This window comes from Anastrepha ludens, chromosome 6, assembly GCF_028408465.1.
Source record: "Anastrepha ludens isolate Willacy chromosome 6, idAnaLude1.1, whole genome shotgun sequence".
Classification (NCBI taxonomy): domain Eukaryota; kingdom Metazoa; phylum Arthropoda; class Insecta; order Diptera; family Tephritidae; genus Anastrepha; species Anastrepha ludens.
In genome coordinates this window covers 37,759,802-37,787,767 of record NC_071502.1, presented here as the reverse complement: position 1 = coordinate 37,787,767, position 27,966 = coordinate 37,759,802, and the positions used below count along the sequence as shown (strand labels likewise).

General features: G+C 34.2%; 1 protein-coding gene across 1 annotated transcript; it reads right to left on the bottom strand.

The window, feature by feature from the left end:
* Window positions 1-290: 290 nt before the first annotated feature.
* Window positions 291-24,866, bottom strand: LOC128868062 (neurogenic differentiation factor 1). The gene is made up of 3 exons (XM_054109792.1): window positions 24,573-24,866; window positions 19,180-19,460; window positions 291-2,823 (listed from the first exon to the last, which is right to left on the bottom strand). The coding sequence occupies exons 1-3, from the start codon at window positions 24,646-24,648 to the stop codon at window positions 2,455-2,457; spliced, it is 726 nt and encodes a 241-aa protein (XP_053965767.1). The 5' UTR covers window positions 24,649-24,866; the 3' UTR covers window positions 291-2,454.
* Window positions 24,867-27,966: the final 3,100 nt, after the last annotated feature.

Here is a 27,966-nt window from a genome sequence, read left to right as displayed (position 1 = left end):
TGATTCTTAGTTTTGTATTATTTTCACATATTTTTTACTTTGAATTTAATAAAAGTAATTTTAAAAAACCAAACTTATGGCCTTTTTAATTGGTTACACTTCGAGTTAAATAATTGCCCAAAAACATTTCGCCGGTCGATCCATTGAATAAAAGAAAAATAACATAAGTATAACCCAGACACATCGGCCAGAAGTTTGCTGATTAGGCAACTATTAATCAAATATTGTCCGACTTGTCTGATATCAGAAAATGTCTGGGGAATGTTTATCGAAACAATATTTCCAATTTTTTCCAATTCCACTTGTAGTTTCGAAAGTATTATATGGAGTTATTTGTAATTTACAATTGACATTTATTATTTTATTCGAGTATGTTAGCTTTACGCACACAATTGTGTTAATACTTATTTCTTTAAACATATTTACATACATATTAAGTAATAATTATAAAAGTTATTTGCTAAGTATACAAATGTAGGTAATACATACATATATTCATTCATATAGGAATATTGGATAGTGTAAAACTGTGGGTAACAAACCCGAATATCTCTTTTACTTATAATAAACATCGCAGCTGGTAACACTATTTTGTTTTCGAAAAATTATAATTTGCAGACTCAACTTAATATTGGGCAATCGTGTTATTATCGTTGATAAAAAAAGCATCTGCCGATCGGAGGCGGCATACATCTGTATATTCTTCCATTTGTGAAAACTTTGAAGACAAGCACCACCTCCAAGCAGCGGTCTCCAATACACATAAAGAAACAGATTTGAGCTGTTAAATCTCAGTATGAGTAGATATGCACAAATTACAGTAATTTTTCTACTTGAGCATTTCTGCAAGTCGATGTGGCATGGAATTGACCAATTTAGACGTATCCTCTTTGGTAATTTTTCTTCATTCATTAATTATTACGTTTTTAAGCATTTCCTTGGACGTTATGCTGTGCTGACGGATCCTGCGCTCCAGTAAATTCCCCAAATGCTCAACTGGATTGAGGTCGCGGGATTGGGGCGGGGTGCGTAATTGGTGATTTGTGTTATACAGCAACCAGATCTTAGCATGGGTATATTCAGAAACGCATTATAAATGCGCAGTAATTGCAGCGCTGGCAGCACTGCCAATGTGACAAGTGTTGCAATTGATAGATTGGCAGTATTAAAATTTTTCCTGCAAATAATGCGCGACGTTTGATACAAAAATGGCAACACTGCAAAAGTACGTTGCGCATTATAATGCGTTATTGAATATACCCCATTATATGCCGAATGCTAGGGATCATTATCATGTTGAAACCACCCTTAGACCATCACCTCTCCCACCACGCTTCACAGTTAGTACAAGATTTTCTTTTTCGAGTGCAGTACCGCACTTACGTCACAATAGTTTTCTTCCTTTAATGCCAAATATGCAATATTTGCTTTCATCCGAAAATAGAACACGTTCCTAAAATTCTGGAGGCTTGTTAACATACGAGGAAAAGTGTGAGCGAAAGCTTAGACTTCATATTGCATTACTTGATTAAGAAATATTAATGAGTGGACTGACAATAAATCATTCAGACCGTCTACCAAAATGATTCTTTTGAACAAAATTTTGAGAGGGCTCGTCATCCCAACCTATTTTGGCCGGACAAGGACTCCACGCATTATGCAAAAACTTCTTTGAATTACTTTGCACCCAAAAATATATATTTCGTGTCTAAACGCAGAAACCTCACTAATTATCAAAATGCCCACCAATTTAAGATTTGTTCGGTGAATTCTAAAGACCTGTTTCCCAGAATGCTAGTAGAATCAAAATTTGATACAAATGGTATACAACGTGCTTGCTCCTATCTTCGCACCCAACTACGACGACACGCTTATAAAAGAGGATGCTTAAAATTCATTGATTTAAAATTATTTTTATAAGTGTAATCTAACTAAAAAGTATACATACAATTAATAATGGCTAACAATAAATGTAATAAGTATTGAAATTTTGATGCAAATTTTTAGTTGTAACCCGTTATACTCGTATAATCATTTTATTGGAGGAAAACTTATGTCATGCATGAAAATTATTGTAAATGTTGAACATTACGGTCGTGTGTGATGTTTACGAAAATAATGCCGTGTCTACAAAAAGCATGTACCTACCTTCAAAAGGTTTGAATAAATTTTTCACTCAGAAAATACAGAAACCTTAAACTAATGGAATATTGGCTCCAGCCGTGAAATGGTAAACATCATAGATCAAAATGACTATGTGTCATGAGCTCTGAAAATCAGCTCTCAGAAAAAAATTATTTTAACTTTATTCCAATTTGTTACCGAACTTCTTAGACTATCCAATATCATACTCTTAAATATCTATGAAGTTCTAGTCCTAAGTTTTACTACAAATACGAGGAAATTGAATACGTATATTCAATATTATATATGCAGTGCAGGCACTGTACTTATTTATCGTATCGAACTTTGCATATTTGAATGATTTGTGTGAAATAGTTGGTGATGAGCCTGTGGAATATCATGATTTTGTTTGAAATGATGTTCCGATTGTGATTCGAAAAAGGCACAATTGTTGTTATTTATGCTGATGTCCTCTGTCATTGGCTCTTCTGTCGTATACCAATGGTGCGAATGCAAAATATTTGAATCTTGTTGATAATTGCTATTGTTGCTGCCGGCATAACTGTTACTCATACGTCCATATTTGGAATAAGTGTTACGCGTGTGATTCCATTCGGAGGGGGGGTATTGCAGTGTTTGTAGTCGATTACTACTATTGTTACTGTTACTTTGCATATGATGGAAGCCAAAGGGCCAAGTCTGTAAGAAGGACAAGAAAGAATTGTTTTAAAATCTGCATAGTTTTACAAAAGCAATTATTTCGAAGCAGTATAAATATTCATAACTAATACATAGGGCAAAATTCGGGGCAAGTGTACCAGTAAATAACTTAAATTTACTGAATGCGTTCTACTTTTACCAAATTATTGCTGGTATTACAGGTAATTCTTGCGAAATTATACGAACTTCAATTTGTATATTTTTACATCTTTTTTAGAATTACAAATTTTGTTTAAATTCTTATCTCGCCTCGCCTTTGTCATTGAGTACTGAAAATTACTCATATTTTCATGTCGTCTTCGAACAGCAGGTCGATTTTATGAGAGATTTTCTCATGGCAGAAATGCCGTCGGAAGTGTAAATTGGAACTTTAACTTTCTAACTTCGTAAGAAATCGCGACAAAAAAATCCCTTTTAACATTGATAAATAGCTACACGAACAATAATTTCGTAAAGTGTAACGGCAACGCAATCTTTTTTTATTTATTTTTTTTTATTTCGTTAGAGTCAAGACGAATTTATTATCTGGTATCGGCAAAGCTGCTGATTTGTTTTTTTTTTCTGTCGCCGTGTTCATGTGGCTCTCAGCCCAGAATGAAACAAGGCGAATTTGTTCTTTGTTTTCTACTTTCAAAATACTTTGCTTTGACAATCAAACGTACAAAACATTCTTGTTGGTCTAGTGCCATCATAATGAACGCGCCTTGGTTAGTGTGTATTGAAAAAATAATATTACAGTTCACTCGAAAAAACTCGAACACACGATAACTCGAACATTCGGAAACTTGAACATTTTTTTTTCTCCGCTGACTACTTTAAAACTCGAACAAAATGTAGCTACTCTAAAACTCGAACAATTATTTTCTTTTTTCATGGAAAAACATGTGAGAAACTGTCGTTTTGCATGTGCTGTAACGGCCAGTATTCAAATTTTTGTCGTTATGTGCGTCTTTTGTTTCATTCTAAGGAGCCGCACTGGCTAGGTTTCTTGCTAATTACGGAACTTTTCTTTTAAATTGATTGATATTTGTCAGTGATACACGGGATTTTGCGCGGTTAAGATCAAATTTATTTGCGTTTTATAATGGGACGAAATCTAAATGTTTTGAGTTTATCAAAAAAGGCTGAAATAATTAACGAGGCCAAGAATGGCGTTAGTATCACAGCTCTATCCAAAAAATATAACACTGCCTAGTCCACAATTTGTGGAATTGTGAAAAATGTAAACAAAATTGTGGAATGCGTTAATAACACGCTATCGGGCCCTGGAAAACGTAAAACGCTTCGCGCTTCAGAATTGCCAAAAATGGAAAAAAAGCTTTACATGTGGTTTTTATTACAACGCAGCAAGAATTATCCTATAAATGGATTAATTTTGAAAGAGAAAGCTAAGAAGTTACATGCCAAATATGGCGAGAATGGCTCAACCTTCTTTGCCAGCGATGGATGGCTACAAAATTTAAAAAAACGGCATGGCATACGATTGATTTCAATCTCAGGGGAAAAACTATCATCGCGACCAGAGTTAGTGGAGCGTTTCAAAACTCAGTTAGAAGCTAATATTCAGGAGCTTGAACTATGCCCAGAACAAATTTACAACGCAGATGAATCCGGGTTATATTGGAAGCTCCTTGCGGGAAAATCATACGTTTCTAGAATGGAAAAGCAGGCACCGGGGAACAAATCTGAAAAACAGCGCATCACATTTCTGGCGTGTGCGAATGCTACTGGGAAACACAAGGTTAAAATGCTTGTCATTGGTTTCACTTTTCGTTTGTACCACAGGCAAGTTCATATTTGACTACAAATTAAGCACCCTTTAAGAAACCTATTTTTTTTATTACATAGGTGAATACTTATTTAAAAAATATAGGACTACCTGAAAAGGCATTACTTTTGCTTGACAATGCACCTTCGCATCCAAACGAGGGCACGTTAAGATCCGAAGATGATTTAATTAGGGTGATGTTTATGCCGCCGAATGTAACTCCTTTGATTCAACCAATGGATCAAAACGCAATAAGAATAACAAAGCTACATTACCGAAATTCTCTCTTGGCAGCTATTTTCTCCGATGATTGCGATTTGATCCAATCATTAAAAAAAATTAGCTTGAGAGATGCTGTTACATTTTTGGATAGAGCTTGGAATAAATTGAGACAGGAGACGTTGGCGAAATGCTGGACAAATATTTTAAACTTTGCAAACCTGAAAGACGATGACGACGATGACATTCCACTTAGTGTCTTGAAAAACCAAATAGAAGCTGAAGCTAAAAGTATGGAAAAAGAAGCTGCCGAAATTCTCGAACACTTACATCCTGAGGTAGTTATGGTTTTGATGTAAATAAAAAAACACACGATAACAATAATAAATATTTATTAGACTACTTTCACAGAAGAAGAAATAAGAGACTGGAATAACGACAACTTGATTGAAGAGGTTGAAGCTATTGAAGAAAGCGAATCCGAAGATGAAGTTGAAGCTACAGGTGGAAATGAACAAAAGCGCATAAGTTCATCCGAAGCCGTAAAAGTTTTCAACAAAGCTATAGCATGGGCAACTGCTGAAAAAATTAGCCCTAGGAAAGTTAATGTGCTACAATCACTGCGCGAAAAGGCTGTATTGAATGCGGTAGAAAATAAGAAACATCAAACCAAGATCACTGCTTTTTTTTCTAATAATTTGTAAACAACATTCCTATTTGCTAACATTTTTTATTAAATAAACTGGCAATGAACTACAAAACATGAAACCAGATAATCTCTTTGATTAACTATGCCATACAAATGGACAGGGCATAAAAACTGTTAAAACGAATACATATGTATATGTATATTAAAAATACATAACGTTCGAAAACTCGAACATTTCGATAACTCGGACAGGGTTGGTTTTCATTAGTTCAAGTTTTCGCGAGTGCACTGTATTTTGACAAATAGAAAAAAAAAATTATTCTCTTCAAAATTAACTTATTCGTTTTTTATATTAAAAAATAAAAGACATTTCAATGAATATTTTGCTATAAATTTGTGAATAAATATTTTGATTTCTTTTAGTTATTTTATTTTAATTTTTGTTTAAATTTTCAGAGAATGTTAACAAAAAAAATGTATATTTTTTTCCTTTTTACCAGAAACAAAGAAGGGTGTATTACAGGTGTGGCACACTTCATTAATGCACTTTGATATTTGTAAAATTTCAATATATGTACATAGTATGCATGTATGCATGTAAGTTTCATTACAAGTTTTCCGTTTTTACTTACATATTTTTGGCATTCAAGTTGAATTTTGAGACATACATACATATAGTCGTATTTCATGGCCAATTATTGCTTACGACTATTTTTTGCCCCTCCCCACAAAAGAGACAAAAATAACTATTTGTTAAGTACATAGTTAGAGGCTCAAAATGGTCCACAAAAATGTTAAGCATTGTTTTTTACATAGAGCTGCTTGTACATACATACATATATGTATCTAAAATGTAAGGGCTGCATAGTTTTCTATGCAAACTTATCATAAAAAAGAGAAAATTCCCTCAAACCCTTATTATAAAACATCATATTCTGAGCAGAATTGCTCTCAATTTTCAACTGTTCTAAAGTCCATACAGAGAAGCGTAAACGGAACGCATAGTCCTTTCCATTCATTTTCTGACAAGTTTCAGTTAGTATCAGCGAATAGTCCGAAATTCTCAAATACAATTCTTCTCTAGTTAGTTATGCGCGCAAAATTATAGCAAATGAGCTTAAGTAAGCCCGAAACAAAACATCAAATAAATATTATATTTACATACATACAAATGTGTGCATGTGTGCGTATGTTGAATTGGTCTGATTTATGAGGGAGTGTGGATCACCGCAAAATGCTAAATGTGTGAATCGTAAACAGCTGTTCGAGGGATGGTTCGGTAATGTTTATTTACACAAATGTGATTGCGTTAACAATCACTTAAACATAACAATAATAACACAATTAACAGGCCTATAAAAACAAAAACTTGGGCACAAAAAGGCGCATATTACATTGCATATTGAATTAACAACAACAAGCCGCCTTGTTGCTATACGTTATATGGTGCACATGAACTTATGCATACATACACATATACATATATTATTACATATACAAATGTGCAACCAAATGGTTAAATTAAAATAAAAACGAAAAAGGCAAAAGAAAGCTAAACAATCAGCTACCAACAACCAATCACTGCGAGCTATTTTCGAAGTCAACAACTTGAAAGAAACGAAGTGAGGTCGCGGAATTTGGCTGCTTGGTGTGTGCCATGATCGTCCGGACCAAACGGAGAATGTTGATTTTTTCAAATATAAACAATAGAGTTTGATGGTTCTCATGCTAATGTTGTGTACATATGTACATAGCTACATCTGCATTTGCGGAATACTGCTTAGCACCTAAATATATTTGTATGCACATATGTGTGTATGCACAATATGCACTGGATTACATGAATGTGCATTAGGGTGGGCCAATTTGTATAGACAAATTTTTCTCTACATTGCTCCAGATCCAATACTATAAGTAAAAGGAATTTTATGAAAAATAGTCCACATGAGTATACCTCTAAAATCATTTTCGAGCCACTCAAATTGCGACCGAGCTATGGCAATAGAGATAGAAAGTAGAAAAAGTACACCCTCTGTTGAAATTAAGGATTCAAAATATTTGAAAATACGTTTAGAAAAGTAAACAAAAAACGTATGATTAGAATAAAAATGTTAAATATAGACTTTTGATATATTTTAAAATTTTATCTTTTTAGGTTTTTACAAGCTTTTGTTTAATTTACAATACATAAAAAGATATCATACAGTCACTTTTCCTATTACAATATTAAAAGATTGTATATAATATAATTTTACAATTTTTAGGCGGCCGCCGTAGCCGAATGGGTTGGTGCGTGATTACCATTCGGAATTCACAGAGAGAACGTTGGTTCGAATCTCCGTGAAACCAAAATTAATAAAAACATTTTTCTAATAGCGGTCGCCCCTCGGCAGGCAATGGCAAACCTCCGAGTGTATTTCTGCCGTGAAAAAGCTGCTCGTAAAAATATCTGCCGTTCGGAGTCGGCTTGAAACTGTAGGCCCCTACATTTGTGGAACAACATCAAGACGCACACCACAAATAGAAGGAGGGCTCGGCCAAACACCCAAAAAGGGTATACGCGCCAATTACATATATACATATATACATATATGTAATATAATTTGGTTTTAGCGCCATCATGGGATTCTTTAAATAAGAAATGGATATCATAAACAAATTCTTCGTATCGAAAATTCGCAAGCACAAGTTTGTATAAAAAATAAATAACATTAACACTTTAATTTTATTTAAATATAGTTTTTTTTTAAATTTGGGTGGCTCGAGTGACTTTCGAGATATATTCAAGTAGACTTTTGTTCTTCGAATTTAAGGAACAAAATCGAGAAAAAAGTTGGCCCGCTCTAATGTAAATGCACGCTTGCATAGGGCAGGGTATTTGTAGTTAAAATTACGAAAGTAATCGCATGGAAGTGCCGACTTTAGAAATTATCAAAAATGCATACGGGCATATAGTTACATACATACGTGAAAAAGGAAAAGGACAGCAATTTAAAGAATCATAATTTCATCGCACTAGAAATGAATTTGTGTAAAATGAACTGATTACATTGTATGATAGTCGACTGGAAATTGATAAAATCAAGTTTTTCTGTAAGTCTGGGTTGTATTGTATATAGAAAATAAATCTTCAGTTTTCTCAAGCTGGCGATTTTAAGCGTTTTTTTGACGTGATAACGTCTTATAATTCGATTTAACAGGCTAAACGCACGAAAAAATGTGTCGTTACCTTGCTCATTAGTGTTACCTTGCTCAGTCGTTACCTTGCTCATTGCGTTACCTTGCTCATTGCCGTTACCTTGAATGAACTGCAAGCGAAAGCGCGGAACGAACAAAGCAAACGAACGGCAACGTTCGACATCTTGCTCTCTCCTACTTAAGTGAGCGTATATATATATGCATATGCGCATATGTACATATATAAATTCACGTATTTGTATTTGCATATGCCTTCTTATTGATTATTATTAATTTGATTTACTTGAAGAATTTAAAATAAAATCAAGTTTGTTAATAATACCTGTTGTTTTAATGTTATTATTACTATTTCTTTTATTATATATGAAGGAAAAAATATATGGTAATATTTACCATTACCTTATAAGATATGTTGTATACTAATATATGTATATAAACATGCATATACATATACAATTTCGCGCAATTTTCAAAAAGAACAAATCTATATGTAAAGATGCATACAAGTCATATGGACATATCAAATATACGAATCTATTCCGTAGGCAAGCAAATGTAAGCTAATGTGCTTGAACTGCAAGCGAGAGCGCGGAACGAACGACAAAGAGCACAATCGGTTCCCGCGTTCGGCAACGTGTGACATCTGGCTCTGTCCTACTTGAGTGAGCATGTATATGTATGTATATGCGCATTTGTATATAAATTCACATACTTCTATTTGCATATGCCTTCTTCCTGTGTGCATGGTAATGAACCAATTCTCTGTTGAGAATAAACGATGATAGAAAAAAATAGGAAATGAAAGGGAGTGTTTCAAGTGTAATGTGTCTTGAGAAAGTCAAATCGATGATGATGCCTCTAAGTGTTGTTGATTTATTAACGTCTGATGCACAATCGAAATTGAAGATATCTTTCATGAATTTGATAAATGTTTCGTCATTTTTCACGTTTGTGTAAATGTAACTTGACCTATTCCATTGCAATTCCATTTACCTCCTCCTCTATATCCATACAAAATATCTATCAAACAAATAAAATTAAAATTTTGTTTTGAAAATTGCAACCATTCCATCAATATTTTCTTATGACGTTGTCACGTTAAACTATCGTCAGTAAACCGACTTTACAGACAACCTCTTTTTTTTTTGTTTTTGTTTTTCAATTTGAGGTTACTGATCGTAAAGGAGTATTAAAATAACTAAAATGTATTTAAAGGCAAATATTTTTACCTCAAAAGGGAGTTTTCGGGTACGAGGAATATAAACCTGCAATTTATTTTTACCAAAAGAAGCTGCTATGTTACATTTCGTTTTCGATATTTTTACGTTTTGTCCGCTGAAAAGCTCGCAAAATCAGATTTAATTTATGTGACATTCGTTTTGTTATTCCTCTTATCATCCGATTTTGTATGTGTAAAATAATTCAAATTCAAATACTAATCCATTATATTTATAACTTACCAAAAGTTTACTCCATGAATAAAATATTAACAAACATTAGACGATTCCTCATATATTTAAGGGATAAAATTATTTTTTCTATCAAAAAAGAATCCAAAAATTACATCCACGCAAGTGGTAGCAGAAGTTCATGAAAAGATTAGTAAAGAAGTTAATTCGTACACAATTCGAAGGGCCTTGAGATGTGCTTGGTACTTCGCGAATAGTGCCAAGGAAACCAAAGGTCGCACCAGTATGGCCAGATTACCATTTTCGTAACTTGATTTAGCATTTTTTTGCTGCATTTTTATTTAGTCTCGGAGTTTTAGTTCTTTCTTCATGACATTTTTCTAGCCTGTTCTATTTAAAATGTAATGTTTACAATTTTGTAAAATATACATTTTTTTAATTAGTTCAATAATTCACTCAGTTTTATTTAGCTTTACTTTTTTTAACATCTGGTCGTATTGCCCCCGATTACGGTTATTGTTGGTGTTCTTATCCTTTCAGCAGTCAAATCTCTCGCTACTGCAGTGTTGCCTAGCTTTGGATATAAAAACGCACTAAAATGCGCGTTTGAAGAAAATAAAATACCAAATATTTATTGAATTGCTTAAAGAACTTTGTATGCGTGACAAATTGTCTTTAAAATGTGCGTTTTTTTTAAATAAATGTGTCATGGTTAGGTACAATTTAATTTACGAGTTTTTTGTTAAGATAAGGATTTTTTGCTTTTTTTGAGGTTACGTAATAAGATAAGATACGCTTTTTAATATGTGTGAAAAGGTTGTCAATGGTAAGAAGAGTTGAGAGAAAAAGATCTAATATTCTTGCGTAACCTCAAGGGGAGCACAAAATGCACTTTCAAAACATCAAATTCTATAAGAATCAACAAATTTTCATTAGCAATGAAATCTTCTCAGTGACAGTGACACATGACGGTAGGGGTGTAATGGTGAGGGGCAGGCTTGGGTAATCTTGAATTTATTGATGGTATTATGGAGAAATCAGTTTACCTTAATACTTTAAAAGCAAACCAGTACCAAAATAACTTTTATATTCAACAAGATGTATGCATGTTGGTCATATAGTACATCAACAAACTCGGTAGGCGTGTCGGTAAAATCAAAATAACAGCATAACAGGCAAAACCAACTAAAGGAAGTACTCCAACAGGAATGGCTAAATTTGGATCCCAATTTGATTAAAAATTAGTTAGCTTTATGCTAAATAGACTTTATGAAGTCATCAAATATCAAGGAATGCCTACTACATATTAAAATTTTATCAAACTTAATAAAATATTACATTTTATTTGTGAAATTAAAATGTGTGAATAATTTTGTCCCTAAAAAAAAAACAGAATCCTGTGATTTTAGTAAATCTTTTATTCGTGGAGTAAGGTTTTGTTAAGTTTATGTTGGTTTTAAGTAAAGAATAAATATGTGGATTTTTCTTAAAATAACATTTTCAATCATATTCATTTATTTTCAAAATACAGCTTATTGAATCAAAAATTAGTTGTTGTGTCAATAATTTTGCGAGTGTGTGTACGAGTACATTAAAAATTCGAATAAATCTCACTATAAGAAGGTGAGGTGAGGTGAAGCTCGAAGCTCAAGAAAAGTGTCAAAATTAAACAAAATAAACATGGAACACATATTACAATTTGCATAAAAATACGTGGGTTTGCTTAAAGGAAAATGGTAGAATACTCTTTGATCTGACAAAGCAAAAGTTAATTTGTTTAACTTACAAGAATACATAACTACATGTATAAACTACACAAATGCCAACTACACTGTATCATTTTAATATCCTGTAATCTGAACATAATATATCTAAAAAAATGACTTGAAAATTGTAATTCAAATGCATTCTATTATTTTTCAATTGACAAAAAATACCGACAAATATGTCAATGCTTAGTTCTTTTTTTCCAGTTCTCCTCATTCCCATTACTTCATGAACATTACTTCATAATACCTTTGTGCGCTTATTTCTACCATAACTGTAAATAAACATCGTCACATAATTTCCCGTGCTTGAAATGGTGACAGTTTGCACTGATCTGTCACTCATATTGAAGAGACGTCTTTAAAAATATCACGGCACCGACTTTTCTGAAGTGCTTAGATACGTTTTCCTTTGGAATATGAATTTGAATATACACTCACATAGGAGTTGCAAGGCGTATACACAGATCTTAGATATCTGTCAAATTCATAGTTGAAAGTGAAAAATATCAGATTACAGGAAATTTGATTGTAGTAGTACCTACTGCGTGCTTATTTTGAAAATTGTTTGCAATGCTTAGAAAAGTTTTTCTTTTTATTTATTTTATATTGCATTTGTCATATGTAGGTACTTAGGTATATGTATGTATGTCGCCAAAGTCGTCAAAATTCACAATTTAATTTAATTTTGTATGCGCACCTATGTACATATGTATATAAGTAAAGGCAACACGTATGTACATATGTATATTTAAATAAGTGAAAATTCTGAAAATATTCTGAAAAAAATAAAATTGTATTATTATCGAAATAATAATATTTTTAACTTGAGTTGTGCCATAATGATCCTCTTGGTATAAGTGGGCCTCCTCTCCGCCCTTATGGATAATAGCAACCACCGAAACCAAGCCTAGCCTTAGTTTTAATGGTGGTAATATCCGCGGCCGCTGTGGCCGAATGAGTTGGTGCGTGACTACCATTCGGAATTCAGAGAGAGAACGTCGTTTCGAATCTCGGTGAAATATAAAAATTAAGAAAAAGTTTTTGAAGTGAAAACTTCTTTAGAATCGTTGGGAGTGATTTGAGAAAAAGTGAAACGAAAAAAGCGACACTCTTGGCTACGAATATTACATATACACGTAGCGACGAACTAAATAACTTTTAGGCCAGCGCCGACAGCATGGTGCGATAGCCGAGCGGCTAGCAATGTGAGCTTCCGATCCAAAATCCTTGGTTCGAATCACAAGAAAAAAAGTTTTTTTATACAGTTATTTTATTTTTTTATTTTATGATATGTTTATGAGGAGCTTTTTTTCATGGCAGAAATACACTCGGTGTTTTGCCATTGCCTGCTGAGGGGTGAGCGCTATTAGAAAAATAGTTTTCCTTAATTTTGGTGTTTTCACCGAGATTCGAACTGACGTTCTCTCTGTGAATTCTGAATAGTAGTCACGCCCAACCCATTCGGCTACGGCGTTTGTTTAATTTTACTGATGCAAAAATGAGGAAAAATATATGAATAAAGTTTGCTTACTGTTTACACATTTTCCAAAGGTGACGGAGAACCAAAAAAAAAAAGTCGATTTTCAAACAAATACGAGTGCATATGTGTAATTGTGTTAGAGTTTCGGTCACGCCCCAGCAAAACCTGCGTGCATATGTGTTTGTAACATTCAAAAAAATGTAATTGTGTTAGAGTTTCGGTCACGCAGGTTTTGCTGGGGACGCTCATAATAGCAACCGCGTGTGTATTTTTATATTCGTAAATATTTTCATTTTTAAATATTTACCGCAATTATGCCGAAAAATAATGCAGAAAAGTGTCGTGAATATCGACAGAAAAAAAAATCAATAAATAGCATCACGGAATTCATTCACGAAAATTTAATAAAGTATACACCAGAAGTATCGCGGATACTTAGAAAAGATTACAATAAAGTTCCAATGATTTTAAGTGGCGATTTTAACGTAAATTTTGCATTGGACACAGCGGTTCCTTTAAATGACGTTCTCAATACAACATTCAATTTAAAAATGTGTAACAATCGCACTGAATCGACAACACGATCAAAAACAACCATTGACGCGGTATTTCAAAGACATGTTGACAACATCGAAACCAAAGCATTTGTATCATATTTTAGCTATCATAAGCCACTCGTATCATTCGTTGAAATTGAAAACATCGAGGATGAATAATAATAAAATGAAGAAAATAAAATATGAACTTTATAGCAATATTATAATGAACCTATAATTATCTTGCTCCTAATGCTGCTTTCGTCTTATTCTCTCTCAGTTTGTTTTACGGAAGGTTTCACTTCTATCGCGTCTAACCGTTAGACTGGTGTTTTTTTTCTAATGGCGGTCGCCCCTCGGCAGGTAATGGCAAACATGTATTTCTGTCATGAAAAAGCTGCTCATAAAAATATCTGCCGTTCAGAGTCGGCTTGAAACTGTAGGTCCCTCCATTTGTGCAACAACATCAAGACGCACACCACAAATAGGAGGATGAGCTCGGCCAAACACTCAAAGAGGGTATACGCGCCAATTATTATATATATATTATTTATATATATATATATAGCATGGGACATATCGACAGTTATACTGATTAATAATTTTTTTTGCTTTTTGTGTTTCAGATAAATAGACATAATGGACAAAACCGTCCAGGTCCAATTTAAAAAAAAAAATTTTATTTTTCTCTGTAACTTTTTCATTGTAAAAAAAATCCTGAAAATACCCTAAATTATCGAGCTCTGGACCACCGGGACCCCTTAAGAGAACTAAGATCATATTTATTTCCACCACAACTAAACGTTGTACAAAACAAAGCTGAGCTTCTGCGCTTTATTCAGGAAGGAATATGAAGTTCAGTGTTGAGAGAAGGTTCTATGGCGCTCAATAGACATAAAATCGGGATTAATAAATGCAGTAAATTTATTGTGGCCTAAATTAAGTAAAATAAGGATTTAGTCTGATGTGTATAAACGGAGTGGAGTCAATTGTTGCTTTCAACTCAATTTTAATTCTCATGCCTTGAAGAACAACGGATTACAACTCTAGAGAGACTTAACAGTGGGAATATGAAGCTCTGCTGTCCTGATTTGAAAAGTGGGTATCTGGATTAATCTTCAGAATTCAATTCTTTACAACTTTGAATTCGACTTGAAAATACGAATTCACGGTTGCAGTATTTGCGGAAATTTTCGATATTTCCTGATAAGAATTGGATATCTGCAATAATATTGAGTATCTAAATTCTTTTCATCCGGATTTGCAGCTTGCATACGGATCAAAAACCGCGTACATAATATATGTACATGGTGCACTGCCGTATGCGGATACGGCAAAGCATTCTTGATCATTTGAGGTCTGCGATCGTTTTTTAGAAAAACGTATTTTTATTCCCGCAAATTTTACATTCGAGAGAAAGTCGAAGTCATTTCTCGGCTTGACTACGAAAGCAGATACCCACATTTTAAATCAGAACGCCAGCATAGATTGTGGTATTCTCATATCGTTCTCCGAAAGCATATTTAGCAAAAGAACATTGAGTGAAAATGACGACGCTCCACTAGATAGTGTAGGCATCAATGCAAATCGCCAAAAGACGTCGAAGTAAGAGCTGCCATACAGTTGCGAAGTCCCTTTTCTCGTTTTCTGTTTGCCAGATACCCAGATACTGAGGTCACAACGATCACGAAAGCTGTAGAGGAATTAAACCTCTAGGAAGAGATGTATTCATCTTTAGTAATAGACATGCGCTGGACCGTCATCGATATCTGCAGAAGACGGCTACACATAACTCTTAGGTTATAGGAACATAAAGAAAAAGCGCATACAAAATACAGCCAAACCGTGCTTCTTGAAATGTAACCCTGGACAGCCTTGCTGGTAAATTGCCATTCAAAGTATTTATATCTGTATATCAGGGTTACTATTTACATTTCCGGTCTTGGGCACTTTTAGCATCGTCAGCCACCATCTGACGCTTCCATTGGAAAGTTTGGCATATTTACCATACTCGCACTCAGAACGTTTTCATACGTGACCATATGAATGCTGTTTATAGTGGATTTACAACTCTCCAGAGAAAAATAATGGAATTTAATCATAAACATTTTCCTGCGACTATTTTTTACATTTGTCGACGTGTGTTAATGAGACAAAAATGCGTCGATGAATTAAAGCAAGCGCCATTTTTAGCACCATAAAAACCCAAGGATGAAAACTGACAAAGTTTGATCTTCAACTATAATGAAAATCGAAATTAGAATTCTGCCCGCTCCTTTGACTCGTATTCACACACTCGTTGACTCGTATACCAACACAATCTCAGTTTTTTCAAAAGCAAATCGCTGCCATGATCCTGTTTACGTAAGGCAATAAGCTGATTCCTTGATATTCGCTGAGAGCCGGCCAACGGTCTGATATTGGCCACACCTGCTGAATTTTTATCACCATGTAAATTGATATAACGAATTTTCTCGTGATCGTTGTTCGCTTACCTTCGAATTCCGGTAAGGTCGTTCAGAATCAGTTGTTATGCCAGAAAATATCGATGCTGTATGAAAAATGATATTGCAACATCGTCATGTCACATACCGTGAATTCGGCATCTTAAGTATTTAGTGGCGAACAACAATAAGATTTTGCCTGATACACTGGCCCGGCCGTGTGACAGTAAAAGTTGTATAGGATAGATTTCAAATGCACATGAAACTATAGATTTTACATAATAATGCTGTATATACAGTTTTTCCTTTCCTGATCAATTCAATTTTTTAAGGGACGTGAAATTTTCAAAAATGGTTTTGTATATTTATGATCACTGATGATATTAATATGGATATCAAACGAAAAATGGTCTACTCAGCTATTAAAAAAATTGTTATTAAATTTTCACTTGGACAAATAACATATTTTTTATACCCATTGCGTATACTTAATTCCATAGGAAGAAAGTTACCCTTTTTTTCACAAGCGGTTTCACATGGTGCCGTTGTTACCAGCGGCAGGTATTCCTCCCTACCTAGCTGCCATCCTAAGTCAATTTGTATATCTTCTTAATGTCCGTTTTTTTATGAATATGTATGAATACATTTTACCTGCAGTTTAAATACTTGAATATGAATTTGGTAAAAATGTAGAACTGTGACATAAAATTCCATAGGGAAATTATAGTAAATTACTATGTAAATCTCTATACCTAATTTTCTTTTATTCATTACAAACTATTTTAATATTAAGTTTTTAATAGTAATGCTAGACTATACATGTATACATACATACATCCATACTCTTTTCTAGCTCAACACAGCGGTGTATTGTACGTATGTCCAATTGTAGTTGTATTAGGGTAGACTGAACATGTGAAGCAACACATTTTGGTTGTTTTTTAATCTCCTGTATTGTTAATCGAACATCCTTCGTTCGAGCAAAAAATCAAAACGACCTTATTTTCAGGCAGAGCGGTGCAAAAAAAATTACATTTTGACTTCTAAATTGTGCCATGTCGTAACCTCATAACCTTTTATTGTAAACACGATATTTTCCCTTTTTTTGAAGTTCGGGATGACCTGGAAGACCTCGCTTCATTATCTGTTTGTGGACCAATTATTTAATTCATACTAGAATCAAAGTCAGGCAAGACATGCCAATCTTTGACACTAAATCTCAGTATTTCCATTAAAACGACTTCTGATTGAGAACTTTGAATATCGATAATCTAAGTTGCCATTATAATTAATTATTAATATTATAATTATATTGGGCATTTTATTAGCTGCAACTATCGATACCGATAAATATGGTTTGACAGCTGAGAATGACAAACAGTGTTGACATTTTTATTCAGTAGGGTTTGGCAAATCATCAAGAATCATTTAACGCCAGAACAAATAATCCAAATTGTTGAAATTTACTTTGAAAAAAAAATAAACCTGTTCGCAAAGTTCATAGAGGGAAGTGTTGAAGAAGACGCCGGAATGTCGATTCGTCGTTGTTCCCAACTTGTTCGCATTTGTTCTTCGACTACGTGGGAAACTTTACGTAAGGGTCTTGGCTTACGTGCTTATAAAATACAGCTCATGCAAGAATTAAAGCCAATTGACCATCATTTGCATCGCATTTTTGCTCATTTAGATTTACTGAAAGAGGTAGTCAAAAATTGGACTTATCAAATGAACCATGTAACTCGTAGGAGCGGATATCATATTCCAAAAATAAATGCCATGAAATTATATACCAGATTACAATAAAAAAATTTCCAATAAAATATTTATAATTAAAAAATTCATTACAATAATATTTCTGTTTCGTAGTATCATTTTAAGTTCTCAACCTCTTAAAAAACACCCAATTTATATTACAGTAATTATATTTAATTTGTAAATAAATATGTAAATAAATGAATAGGGTAACGAAATGAATTTCTAAAAGTTATAACTTGTGCTAATAATGTTAATTATCAATGTTGTGCAATCCACGGCAAGACCGTCTAGAAAATATATGTATTTTTAAAGCGAAAACTGATTTTTTGTTTTATTCAGAACTAATGCACCACCTTACGATGCTTTAAAACGCGAAATTTTGCAGTTAACCTTGTAAGAATATGAATTATTGATTGACAACACGGATGGGTTTAAATTTATAAAAAAAATGAGAGCCAACCTAATGTGCATGTATGTATGTATTTATATTTGCCTTAATGTGTAATAAGGACGCCTCTTCTGTTGTTAATGTGACAGCCAAATTTGACATAAACGCTCGCGCCATCAATTGACAAAATGCACCTGCTTTCATAAGGAGCAGAACCAAAAATGCTTGTGGAGCTACAGCGGTGTTGACATCACTTAAATCCATGCATACATACTTACACATATGGTATGTAAAATAACATTCGCTTATTTTTTGTATGTTAAATGATGTGTGTAATTATTACTGTCTCTGCTGGCTATTGTGTGGCAAATTAAGGAGAGATAACTCAACTGTTTTAAATTGGCCATGAATGAAGCGTTGGGTTTAATTATGTTTATAAATGATTTATTTTTATTTTTTTGTTTTAGAGAAGATTAACCAGCCTGGTGTCAGCCACTTTAGCACAAATACATACACATATATATAAAGTGAGATTAAATTATATTAAGTAACATTTAATATACATATGGACGTACATATGCACATATGTATGTGTAAGTATATTGTATTGTGTAAGTATATTTCTGTTTATCAAATACTAGCAACGATTAAGGTAGTGACGTATTAGAACAAGAGAAAATAGAAAATTGTATTTGATTAATTTTAAATATGAATATTTACCATGCTTTGTGGAACACCCTGCATATTGAAAATCCCCGATGACTCTTGCATTGCTTCCATATTATCTGAACTTGTTGTACCACCCTCAACTAGCACCTTTAACTGTTTGATATACATCGTGGCTAGGCGTAGTGTATCCAATTTGGATAGTTTTGTGTCCGGTGGAATGTTCGGTAGTTTGGTTTTGAGTCGTCCAAAAGCGCTAGACAATACTCGCATTCGTGCTCTCTCTCGAGCATTGGCAGCGTTTCGTTGCACTGGCGGATTTCCGTTTTTGGAACCTATTATTGGAAATGAGTATTTTATTATGATGTTATTTTCCATTAAGGGGGGAGCCTGCTTCAGAGGCTTAAAAAAATCGATTTATTTTGCATAAATGTCTTTCCAAACTATCCAAGAATGAGTCCTTAAAATTTCAAAAGCGAATTCAAAATATTTTCGGAGTTACAGAAGAAAGTGTGAGTAAGCGTCGGGCAGGTATACGAGCGGCCGGATCCCTCAAAGTGCCATTTCTCGGTATTTTATTTTTACGATTTTTCCTAATTGGCGGGAAAGATAGGGAAAAAGTTAAACGTCCTATCGAAACGAGATAACATTGATTGTATTCAAAATTAAATTCTCTTCTAGTTGAACCTAAAAAACCTTAAAAAAGTTATGATTAACCCACTTTTTAAACAATCTAAAGTGAATTTGTTTTTCCAAAAAAATTTTTTTTTTTTTATTTAGCGAAAAATTGTTGAATTTCTCACTTTTTGTTTAATTTTCTTGGTTTAACTAGAAGCTATACTATACTAAAATAATTTTTTTTTTTTCAGTTTTTGGTTTCAGATGAAAATTGCGTCCTGCATCTTTCCCGCCGCACACTACATGCACACGCGAGGCGCCTCGGCAAAATGCTTGCACCAGGCATAATATGACATACATTTTAATGAAAAAATTTGAGAAGACTGTTGAAATATGTAACAATAAAACCTGAAAGTCTCCTTTCAATCGAATATTTCTTTCCTTCTCAAAAAAATCCACGAAAAAATCGATTTGTTGAAGCCTCTAAAGCAGGCTCCCCCCCTTAAATGTGCTTATTTGCATATGTGAAGGATAGATGAAGGTAATGTTACAGCAGCGTCCGAATTTGCTGGCCAGCTCATATAGCCTTTAGAAATTAGGATCAGCATTCATCAGTGTTGTTAGTGCACACATATTCAAAAAGTGCACAAACTCCATTTTTATCATCAATTTATTTTTAGTGACAAAGATCACTTTTTAGATAAACAAAATTCTTGCATTTAGAAGGACACAGTTCTTTTATTTTAATTGTTGCATACCACATTTTGCATACTAATTCATCATGAATTTCATTTATTATAAAATAAATACACTCACGTCGTCCGTGACATATAAAGGGTGATCAGATTAGAGGTACTTTTTCCAATAGGTTTTTTTTGACAGATCACGCGCGACTAAATACATACTCCCAAACTACTTAAATACAAAATTTTTTTCAGTATTCATTGCCCTTTCATCATGGCAAGGCTTACGCACCCACAACATTTACAAATCGTACAGATTTATTACGAAAATCGACGCTCTGTGAAAATGTTCATCGCTCCCTCAGGCCAACTTATGATGTTCAGCGATGAGACTCATTTTTAACATAATGGCTACCCGAAGCCATTACATCCATTGAGAACGACCGAATGGTGCGGCCAATGGACAGGAAGAATCATCGGCCCATATTTGTTCAAAGACGAGGCTAGCCCCAATGTAACACTGAATGGCTAACGCTAACGCTCCATGATAAACGACTTTTTGATGCCGGAAATTGAAACCCGTGGTCTTCGCAACATTTGGTTCCAACAAAATGACGCTACTTGTCATACAGCCCGTGAAACAATGGGTTTATTGCGTCGTCGTTTCGGTGAGCAATTTATCTCTCGTCTCGGACCAGTGGATTGGCCACCAAGATCGTGGGATCTCGTTAGCATTTATTTGTATTTAATGTAAAGTCTAAATGCTTTGTGGATAAACCAGCTTCAATTGAGGCATTGGAAGCCCACGAGATACCGACCGAATTCCTCCAGTGAGTCATTCAAAATTAGTGTTTATGGATGGCCGAATTACGGCGCAGTTAGGGCCAACATTTGAAAAGGATTATCTTTAAAAAATAAATATCATGAATGGTTTTACACAAAAATAGTAAGGATTGGCCAATCAATTTGAATTTCCGTTGTTTTATTTCAGTTTAAAATCCGATACCTCTAAATTTATCACCCTTTATATATATACCGGCTGCCGTAGCCGAATGGGTTGGTGCGTGACTACCATTCGGAACTCAGAGAGAACGTAGGTTCGAATCCCCGTGAAAGACCAAAAAGAAGAAAAAGTTTTTTCTAATAGTGGTCGCCCCTCGGCAGGCAATCGCAAACCTCCGAGTGTATTTCTGACAAAAAAAACATTTCTGCCGTTCGAAATCGGCTTAAAACTGTAGGTCCCTCCATTTGTGGAACAACATCAAGACGCACGCCACAAATAGGAGGAAGAGCTCGGCCCCACACCCAAAAAGGTTGTACGCGCCAATTATATATATTCTCGCCAACTATATATATGTATATATAATATTTTGGAGGCGAGTAAATTGAATATCTGGAGTATCAGAACTAACTAGTTATAAGTAATTTACATGAGTTATTAATTTTTAAATGTCCTTGAAGTTGATATGGCAAAGGACATCTGTTCCATATATAGTAATACACCAAGTCCTCATGTAAGTGGAGGCACTTTGTATGTAATGCAAAAGAAGGAAAGCGTGTGCCGGTATAATTAAAGGTCTTCTAATGGAGGCAGGATAGGAATAACCATATCGGCATGCCTGTGGAGTTCTCGGAGCATTTACTAACTTGCTTAAATACATTTTCTCTACCACAGTGCAATTATATTCATAATTACTCTTTTTTAACGGGTATTTCGAAACTTTTATTTACAATACAACTACGCTACGTAACGTTTTCCCCCAGTGCTCTATGTCATGCGAACCAGTACTGACAGTACTGGCCACCTTATGGACGTGACGTGATCGTAAAATTCGATCGTATTAACACATTACCTACTGCGTGCTCATACAGTCCAATCGTGATAGTCCGACACATACGGGACCGAATCGTTGTCGGATTATCAAATATTCCGGACTACCGAAGGTTCCATTTAATGACACGAAAAGACAGAAAAAAAATCACATCAACACCGTCAGAAATCGCGAGCGAACTGGCGTCGTTCAAATTTAATGACAAATACGTTGTGACCGGGAAACAAAACACAATTTCCCTCTGCTGCTCTGCTACGACTGATCAAAATAAAATAATGCCAATTGCATCCATAGACGTTATGAGGTTGTCGGATTACCGAACGTGTCGGATTAAGAAATGTCGGACTATCACGATTGCACTGTATTTCTGATTTTTGTTGAACTTCACGTGCATGCATTTAAAGTGCCAATAACTGTTTCGAATCAAATAAAATTAAATTCCTTTGCTTCCGCTAAAATTTTACAGGATTGCATTTTTCAGTTCTTCTTTTGTCACGTCTACTCGTTCTTTGTCTAGTCTCTTCCGGCATAGCTCGAGTGTTATCACATATTTCAATATTTGTTTTCGCTTTGAGTATATTACGTCATAAATAAATAAATTTAGTCGGAGTTGGTGAAGCATTTATTAGAAATCCTAGACTGTTAGCTATCATTAGAGATAAATATAACCTTTGTAGAATCTACACCAAGAAAGATATAGAGTGTTAGGAAAAAATTACCTAAAACTACAAAGCCCCCCTACCTTCTTATGTATACGTCCCCACGAAAAGCGGCACCAGAGAAACTTTTCCTATGCAAACATTAGCAGTAGGTAATGTGTTAATACTTAATACCACTACTTTTGTTGTCACAATGCTGAATTTTTTAGCGCTTTGCGTTCAACAACTGTTTTTTTTTGTTTAAGGTGCCGCCGTCTGATTAGTTGGCGTTAAAATCCTTGCGAAAAAATTGAATATCATTCTACAGTAATTTGAAATATGGCATTGTAATTGAAAGAAGGATACAAATCTTCAAATTAAATTGTCAATCGAGGAAACATTTTAAAATTGTTTTACCCTCGGTGCCTGCACTGATTTATAGTGAATTCGGCCCTGAACAGAGGTTACAAAAAAAAAAACGAAGTGATTTAAAACCGAATATTGGTCGCAACAATTGCGTCTTATCAAACTGTACAACCTTTAAATAATTGTTTGAATTTTATTTAATTCTTTAAATGATTTAAGAATATTTTATACAAATTTCAAACCCATAAGAGCAAAATTGACGAAGTTATGAATATTTTAACTCCCGTTGCTACAGGCCGGGTTTCTATATTTGCCCGACTTAAAGCGTTTTTTTTGAAACCTCTTGTTTTTCAAGGCAGTGTTCGCTAGACCAATACTTTACCAGTTATACCTTTTCACTAATTATTCAGAAGAATATTGTCCAATATTGCACTATTATTTCGAAATTTGCTGAATGAACTCACACCATCTGTATCGCTAAAAAATGCTATTGCCATCGGAGTTCTTAAAAGGCATTGCTTAATAACAAAGCATGCTGAAAGATGCAACTTTTGAAGGTGCTGTAAGTATGTATGTACATATGTATATATAAATACATAATTAGACCTTACACTACCGACCACTACTAGAAAAAACATTTATATAATTTTGGTGTTTAGTGCTTAAGCCAGGTTTCGGATCTGGGCGCTACCGAATGTTAGTCACGCACGTCTGACGGTGCTATGGGCGTTGTAAAAATTAAGAAAAGAAAGAAACAATGAGTTTGTTTGTAAACGCCGTATTATAGTTGCACTGCACGATTGGCGATAGCAAAAATGTCATGTCGTTTTGAATCAAGAGAATTTTAGTACAAACAGTAGAGTAGTAAATACTATGGCGGTAGTAGAACTGTGCAGATTTGTTGCTGTTGCTAGAAACCGAAGCCAAAATGTAAATGTCAATCATGAAGGGCAACTTAAATACTGCGGTTAAGAATAAGCCCAATAATGTCTTATATCTTCTGCACCTCTAATACACTGTAAAAAATCATTTTCAGATACTCTAAATCCGGCGACAGGCATTGATTTTAAGGGCCTAGTAAAGATCTTCAAAGACATCGGATGTGGTATAGGTATCTGTATCCGACAACAATCAAAAGGAGAATTGTTTTAGTGTTAGTGGGAACATGCCTCACATACGAGTGGTGCGAAAATAAATAAATAATTGAACAACTAAGAATTAGTTGTTCGAATTAATCTTGCACTGAGAAGTGGTTTGCACCTCTAATTTTCATAATTTTATACGCTTGAAGTAAATTTCATATATCATACTTTGAGAGCTGGCATCCTCGTCGAAGTCATCATCGAACGGATCAAATGGACTGGAAGCTCTCTTTCTTCTTGGCATTATAATATTTTAAATTGTTTTCGTATGCACACCTTTCACTATGAATATTTTGATTATTTTTTGTAATAAATTTATTCAGGCACGAAATGTATAATATAAATATGTATATGTGTTTTTTAAATCAATTTTATCACAGTTTTTCACTAATCACAACCGTTATAAACCACAAGAAGAAAAGAAACAAGTAAGTAAATAATCCGTGTATGTGGCAACCGACCGTAACGAACCATATACTATGCGTTTCTGGCATAAGATCTTAAGAGTATCTTAATATTTACGTTCATCTATGCGCTGCAGTGCCAATAAATCAGCCAAAGGACTATTTTTAGAGCGTTGTGGGTGGAGCATAACTAGTAGCAGTTCTTTGCCTCGTAGATCTCATTGGTAGGGATCTAGCTGAAAAATAGACAAATAAGAAGCAGCCATCGTCGAAGAAAAAACAGACACATGTTTGTAAGTATATAAGTACGAACATATGTAAATAAATAAACGTATCGAAGTGCGACCATTTGGAAAAGAACTGAACGAATTGCTAATGATGTTGCCTAGCCGTGTTTTGATTCGAAGATTTGTTTAGATGCACGAAATGCGTACATACATGCACATGTTTGTTGGATAGAACGAGTGTTATTGGAAAAATAATTCAGATTATAATAATTTATAATATATGAAACCTACGAACCACCATTCATACGAATTTGTATGTCAATAATATTTTTTTTTGTGCCTCTGTTACCAACTTCTCGTCAAAATCTACTCTATAAAATTTACTAGACTTTTTAAATTGGTTCTTTGGAAGAATACGCAGTTACATATTTGAAGCCCATTGTCATGGCAATGTTACTGACCAACATCAACCTTTTTCATATGAAACTAAAATGATGTTTCAGAATTGTACTCGTCATAAACATTTGACATTTCAAGAGAGGGTGGAGTTTTCTACTGTTAAAGAGCAATAAGTATCTTAATTTTTTTGGGACTGTGACGAAGCACCCCAAAACTAACTAAAGAATGTTGAAAATTTATTGATTTATTCATCAATTAAAGTACAACTCAAATAGATTACTAATACTAAGGATTAAATAAAATATATGATAAACAACACGGTGAGTTACATTGGCCATAATTCAAAAATTGTATCTCCAGATTGAGTTTTGAGTTAAAAGTCTCTCGTGAGTTTGAGAATGTGTCTAAATTTTTACAAAATTGCTTAGACTGCCTTATGTTTTTTTTTATCTTCATTAGCTCTACCAGTATTGATAACTGTAGTTTGACAGCTGAGAATGACAAACTGTGCTGAAATTTGTGCTCAGCAAGTTTTGGCAAGTCATCATGAATCATTTAACGCCAGAACAACGCTTCAAATTTGTGGAAATTTGTTTAAAAAGACACAAATCTGTTCGCGAAGTTCATAGAACACTTCGTCCATTTTACATACGGTTTACACGCTGCTGGCATCATCGGCCCTTATTTCTTTCGAAATGAGGAAGGAGCTGCCGTTACGGTGAATGTCGAGCGCTAGGGATCCATGCTAATTGAGGTTTTGTTGCCAAAAATTAATCAGAATTAGGTCGACATCGTTAACAATCAAGTTATTGGACTGATCGAATGGACCATGTAACTCGTAGCCGTGGCGGGCATACGCCGGATATTCTTTTTCACAAAAATAAATTCCATTAAATTATTATCCCAGACTATTCATTCCAACATTATTTCTGTTTTATTTTATCATTTGAAGTTCTCAGGCTCTTAAAAAACACCGTATACAAAATGTAAGCGGTCCATTCCGACTAAAATCGGTGTTGTGATGAGATAAATGGAATATATTGCTGAGTCTAAAGATACGAATAGGACAATTGATAAGTGGCTATGTCCCTAATAAATTGCCTGTAATAAACACTTTAACACAATAGGGTTATCTGGTACAAGATCATGCAGGTTCTGTTGTGATGAAGAGGAGTCTATGGAACACTTAATCACCAACTGTGAGGCATTAGGCCACAGGCGACACAGAATCCTGGGCTCGTACCTACTAGAGGAGGAAGATCAACAATTGCTCCCTTCTAAGGAGCTGGTTCGAAAGGCCTTATCCTAACCCGTACAACCATTACCATGTCCCTAATAAACATTACCGGGGAGATTTTGCTTTGCATTTCTTTTATACTTATCAACGGGATTTTTAGGCAGTTTCAACTGTTATACTAAAATGGACTTAGCTATAAAACTGCATACCAAAAATTTTTCTAGAAATTCTAATTAAATCCGTTTAATTTGGATTTAAAGTTTGAGGTATTTTTTAATTTGTATTAAATTTGTATAGGGTGGGCCATGTAAATTTGCGTTTTGAATCGGCTATAAAAAAAAACTAATCAATATTTTTTCAAACTTTTTTTTCATTTTGAAGATTGAACATTGTCATTTATGAATGAAAAGTAATATTGTTCAAATGACTGCCACTACTGGCTTTACAGTAGGAAATTTGATCAACCCAATTTTTAAGCACATTTTCGATTGTTTGGGCTCCAATTTCATGAATGGCAACTTCGATTTCGTGTTTTAAAGCATCAATCGTCTCTGCATGTTCGCATAGCATTTGTCCTTAACGGCTCCCCACAAAAAATAGTCCAACGGGCTTAAATCACAGCTCCGAGGCGGCCAATTGATATCGGAATTCCAAAACGGTAGCCAAAAGTTCGAGTATAACTTTGGCAGTGTGACAAATTGCACCGTCCTGTTGAAACCAAATGTCGTCCATGTCATCCTCTTTAATTTTTGGAAACAACTCGTTGAGCATGTCACGGTAACGCTCGCCATTTACTGTAACCGCGGCTCCTCGCTCATTTTCGAAAAAAAAAGAAGAAGACTCTTTAAAAATAGGTTTTCAATATTTCCCAATTTTGTTCAAGCGTATAGCGTCCCATTTCGTACATGTCAAACCTTTAAGTAAATTATGAACACATTTGACATGTCATTTGTGTTACCATTCTCAAAAAAATAGGTGGTTCAAAAAGCAAACGCTATATGGCCCACCCTGTAATTTGGATTGATATGTTTTTGTTAGACAATGAGTATAGAAAACTTTACAAAAAAATCGTATCAATATCAAACAAGGTGTGAATGACTGTATATAGAAATATTACACAAATTTCGCACAACAGCAAATAAAAACGTAAATACGAACCAATTTTTAATATTTTCTGCATACATTTTGCGTTGTTATTTTTTTCTTGCGCAACTTTCTTAAGGAAAATTTCTTTATAACTGCCAACATAAAAGTTCAGTGTTGCCAAACCACTTGTTGTTTTATTCTCAAGTCGC